This window comes from Eufriesea mexicana, unplaced genomic scaffold (assembly GCF_001483705.2).
Source record: "Eufriesea mexicana isolate 0111107269 unplaced genomic scaffold, ASM148370v2 scaffold10819, whole genome shotgun sequence".
NCBI lineage: Eukaryota > Metazoa > Arthropoda > Insecta > Hymenoptera > Apidae > Eufriesea > Eufriesea mexicana.
In genome coordinates this window covers 368,712-373,927 of record NW_016918457.1, presented here as the reverse complement: position 1 = coordinate 373,927, position 5,216 = coordinate 368,712, and the positions used below count along the sequence as shown (strand labels likewise).

At 31.2% G+C, this 5,216-nt stretch overlaps 1 protein-coding gene across 1 annotated transcript; it reads right to left on the bottom strand.

The window, feature by feature from the left end:
• Positions 1–114: 114 nt before the first annotated feature.
• On the bottom strand, positions 115–4,822 carry LOC108553505 (uncharacterized). The gene is made up of 6 exons (XM_017908428.1): positions 4,673–4,822; positions 2,854–3,054; positions 2,439–2,657; positions 2,126–2,311; positions 1,555–1,656; positions 115–195 (listed from the first exon to the last, which is right to left on the bottom strand). The coding sequence occupies exons 1-6, from the start codon at positions 4,820–4,822 to the stop codon at positions 115–117; spliced, it is 939 nt and encodes a 312-aa protein (XP_017763917.1).
• Positions 4,823–5,216: the final 394 nt, after the last annotated feature.

Sequence of the window (5,216 nt, the reverse complement as noted above, 5' to 3'; positions counted from 1 at the left end):
TCAGCATAGAATAAAATTGCAACATTAAAGTGGTTGGAATTAAAACTAAATTATATACAAATGGAGTTGCTGAAGGCACAGTAAGGTCTAAGATAGACCAACTCTGTCTAATTTTTAATCAATTTCTAAATCTACTTCTGAATCTATTTCTAAACCTCTTTCCCATTTGTTGATAAGGAAGGTTCGACAGTTCGACTGTTGTTAAAATAATCAGCATAAAGTAATACAAATTATAAAAATAAATGACTATCTTCAATTTTACCTTTTATTATTTTACTATTAATTTTTTTAAATATAAGCAAAAGTGTAAATGTTCTATATTGTGAATACTACTTTTGAACTTGTATTTTATTTTCCAGATTTCAATTAGTGTTATCATAATCGATGTATCTTAATTTATAATAATACAAGTGAAATAAAATTTATCTTGAATGTCCTCTATACTTCATTTGTAGAAGTACATAGTAAAATATATAGTAAGAGTTCAAATTCAGATCTGTAATTATAATTTAATAAGCAATTACATTATAATTAATAAATGACTGCATGTACATAAATAATAAAATAGTTTGCAATAATTTATGAATATTTATAATTTTTTTCTAAATAAATAAATGCGCAGTATTATATAATATAGTTCCAATGTACGCATGAGCAGTTACAAAAGATTACACATGCGCAGTTAGTAGGTTTAACAATACGAAATAGACAAACGCGCGCGAAATTGTCCAACGGTTTCCGCAGCAAAAATTGATTATTCGAAACTTTAAAAAATAGTAGTGAATATGTGTGTTAAAATTTATGCAATAATAGTCGGGAAAATGTGCGTGGAAACTCGCAGGTGTATACGCAAATACACTGCTAGTCGTGAAAATGTGGGCTTAACCTTACGAATATACGAGAAAATGTATAAGTAATCACAAGCGAAATTATTCAATCGTCGACGCGAAATCATGCTAACCTACACGCGAGTTCATAGTTAAAACACTCAGAAATATATTCGCTAACATGTTAGTAACCATTCTTAACCTGTTGACCGTTAGACATTCGTGGGAATACATTAGTATTGTTCGTGTACAGTGAAGTGACATATACGCGTTAGCATATGAATAAATATCAATTCTTATTCGCGAGCATTCGTTCTAACCTGTAACTACATCCACAAAATGTTAAATATATTCGACGACATTTGGATATATCGATATATTTAATACGATAACCGGGGACAACATGATTGTGCAACGATACCAAGTTCAGACGACATAGAAAATATATACATCGGAGCATGAGGGCAAACGAAGATTTTTGTAAGTTTAACTGCCTTGAAATCATTCAAATTTTTTCATTTTATAAATTATAATTTATTGAACCTTAATTATTTATAGAGTATTTATGTGTCTTTATTGTTTTAATCAATTATACTAATTATATATATTCTATTCAAATATCTTGCATGAAATAATATTTTATTACGAATAATTTATTACAAATGTACGTTCTATACGTATACGAAACTATAGTTCATCTCGAAACAAATTACATAACATGAATTACTTGAAATTCGTGTAGAGGTTGTTGCATTTGTTTCCTGCGTTTTAGATAATTATACCAATCGACAAAACAGCAATAAAAAATAACATCTTCTTCATCTATACTCTAGAAATCATAATATATTCTTTATATTATTTCATTTACCATATTTCGCGATTTTTTATTTTTCTAAAATTAAAGAATAAATGCTAGTAATCTATCACTTAACAACGATTACGATAGTATATTGATTTAAAGCATAAATGAGCTCTCATTTGTGATTCAGGATAAATTGAGTGACATTATCAACAGTAGGGAAGTGTTCTGTAGGATTCTAACTAGATGATAGCTCCACAGATGGCGGGAGGATTGACTTATAGACACGATATATCTCGACTGCGATGCAACAAAGGAAACATTTGCGAATTTAATAACATATTTAATTAAGGTACGGTAAAAACTAAATAACTTTAATGAAATAATTACTTTATATAAAAATAATTATTTATATTTTATTCCTGCACTATTAATGTCATAGCAAGGTATAATTATACAGTGATAGAAATGAAGAATTTTTTTAGAATTTGTTACTTACCAGTGTCTCTGACATTGTCACAGAAGGAAACATTTCCAAGACGGGGATTGGATCCAATTCACCGAGTGTCTCTTTCTCTTTGCTCTTATATTTTCTATCTTCTTCGGAGTCAGAATCTTCCTCCTCTTCAGAATCAGAAACTTGTAAATCGTCAGTGGTATCTCTAATTTCTTCCTGTTTTCTTATCTGCGACAAAAATAATTATCTAACCTATTACGATTATACGTATGAGTACATTTGAATATCGAACATCGAATATATTATATTTCGTTAAGATGTTAAGCTGAAATTAGTGTGAATAATTCAAACGTACCCAGAGATAATAATCTATCAAAATCCAACCTTGTATGAGATATATGCACATGCAGAACACCGATAGCAAGCACAAGATAAAATTGTGAATAAAAATGGGGTGCTTTAGCAATTCATCGTCGCTGATCTTGCTCAAGTCAAGATACATATCTACGTGTTTCATTTCGATTATACCGAATGTTAGCATTAAGGCAGCTACTATGAAGCATCCTATAAGAACCTGCATACATACGTGATGGACAATATAAATAATTTTTACAAATATTGAATAATTTGGGGACAAAGAAATATATTATTTATTTGTTACAGAATATAATAAATATAAAAATTAGTGGATGGTAAAGATTATTTGCATTTGGATGAACAGGAAAGCAGAAGTTACTTTGAAGAAGTGTGATCATCATAGAGTTACTAACAATTCTAGGATCATTCATGAAGATATCCGTGGAAAGCCAAAGTACTGCGAATATCATGCTCACGAGCATGCACAGTGGATAGATAAAGAAAATCACATTTGTTTCTTGAGGCAAATCGGGAACAGACTGATCTTCTTCTTGACGCTTTCTGTTCAGGTAGTGATGGACGTGGTGAAAAATTATTATCGAGAGGCCTATAATCTACACAAATTTCCTATAATTAGAAAGATGCTTTATGGCAATTCACATCAAACGATTAATTTATTATTTGAAAATTTAACAATATAAAAATTTAAGTAATTCAGGCCAGAATATAAAATTTATTTCGTGATGCGAATTAATCTTCGAATTCACAATTATTGTTCAAGTATTTACTCAGCTAATTATTGTCTCAGAATATTTTACATTTAAATCTGTAATAAATAATTCTCCAATTCCAGTAAATTTAGAGTCCTCGTTCTATGCTGCAATTCTTGAACATCAATGTAGTTGCAAATTGCAATTCTTTATATAAACTGATTGCTCGAACTAGAACTAGAAATAACTATTCTGCAAAATTTTCCTCTACAATATTTTCCTGATTTTATTTAGAGGAGAAATACAGTCTCGTTCGCTTAGTTAATTAGGTCAGATTAGTTTATATATCAACTTCCTGTATGTAAAAAATTACTTCTAAAGATTTTTCTAACGATTCAGTATTTCTATTTTATTTTTAAATTATTCCACGATAAATCATTGGTTGGACAACGATAATCGTAAGATAACAATTCTCTTGATACCATGTGCACCTCTAGAAGAAGACTCCGTCGCGAAAAACTAGTGCAAACGTAACGAAATACCTAAACATACAACGGAACCCGGCCTTATCTCCGAATCGTATAGAATTGCAACGCGAAAAAAAAAAGAAAAGGAAAAAGAAAAAAGCTGCGAAGAAATCGTCCGCTGACACGCAACATTTTCGCGATGCATGTCGACGCGTGTCGAGATCTCGTTTCGAATTACATAACAACAACAATAAAAACGACAATGGCCATTGCGAGCGTTGAATCATTCCCGCGACATTTCGCTAAGTCGTTGGGTCGAAATTGGGTCACGCGGCCGGGAAGGCGCATGCGCATGTCGCGTCGTGTGCCTTCGATTCGCGCTTCCTGCTCGCAACTAGACACTCCGGACAACGATTTAAAATAAAACGCAACGCGAACGTCGAAATTGGATCGGGTACGGGTGTGAATCGACGAAGAAGAGAAGGAACGGCTTGACTCACCAGCCAATATTTGTGTTATTGGGAGAAATGCGATTGCGTTTCGTAAATATTTTCGCATTCCACGCTCGTGTCGTTTTAGCCGAGTTTCTGTCACACTTTTTCGCCGTTCCGCGAATTATCTCTCACGTACTAGATAAAACAGACGACCAATGTGGAAAATAATACAATTTCAGGTTTCGCGTGATAATATATTGTCGGGGAGATATTGCAAGATCTGACGTGTTCTCGTGGATGGATTTTATAGGTTATAGGTTAGAATTACAGTGACAATGTTTCCTGGGATACGAAGTACGAATATTTTGTGCGGATTTATTGCAGGATATTTCCAAATAAGTTTAGTAACATCGGAAGTCTAAAATACCGTAAAAATAAAATGTAGAATCGAGTTTCAATTAAATATTCAGATACATAGGTATGTGAATTCGTAACCTGAAATTTGAGGTTATATTGTTATATGAGATATATATTTTTTTAACTGAAATTACTCGAATCATTATGTCATTTTCAAGTAATTTTGCTAGATGTTTTTAGGAATGTAATAACATGATTTCTTACGGATTGGAAAACGTGTAGGCCAGCGTGTACCACGTGAGAAAGATTTCTATTTCGTACGAATTTCCGTCTGTCTCTGTGGTATATACTGGCGATTTTTGCCATTTCGCGAAGTTTTTCCAAATCCAAGGTATCATTTCCATGTATGGGCATTATCTCTTCCATATAATCTGGTTTCCTGTCCAATATTTTTTTGAAGATCAAATGACATAAAACAGAACATCAGTGGGGATATTGTTAGTTTATTGCATTTATTAATTTTTAGGATCGCATATTGTTCATTGCTATGTTCATTATATTCATTCCATATTCATCACCATATTGTAATATATAGGAATTTAGTATTTACTTTATTTATTATTTCACTTTATTTATTTATTCTTATTATTATTCTCATTATTTATGCTTTATTTATTATTTAATTCTTTTTCGCGTACTAAATTAAATTAAATATACTAAAATTTCAGCTAAAAAGTCATTAATATTGATCATTATTATCAATTATGAAATAAAATTTCGATTATATAGGAAAATAATCATTTTAATA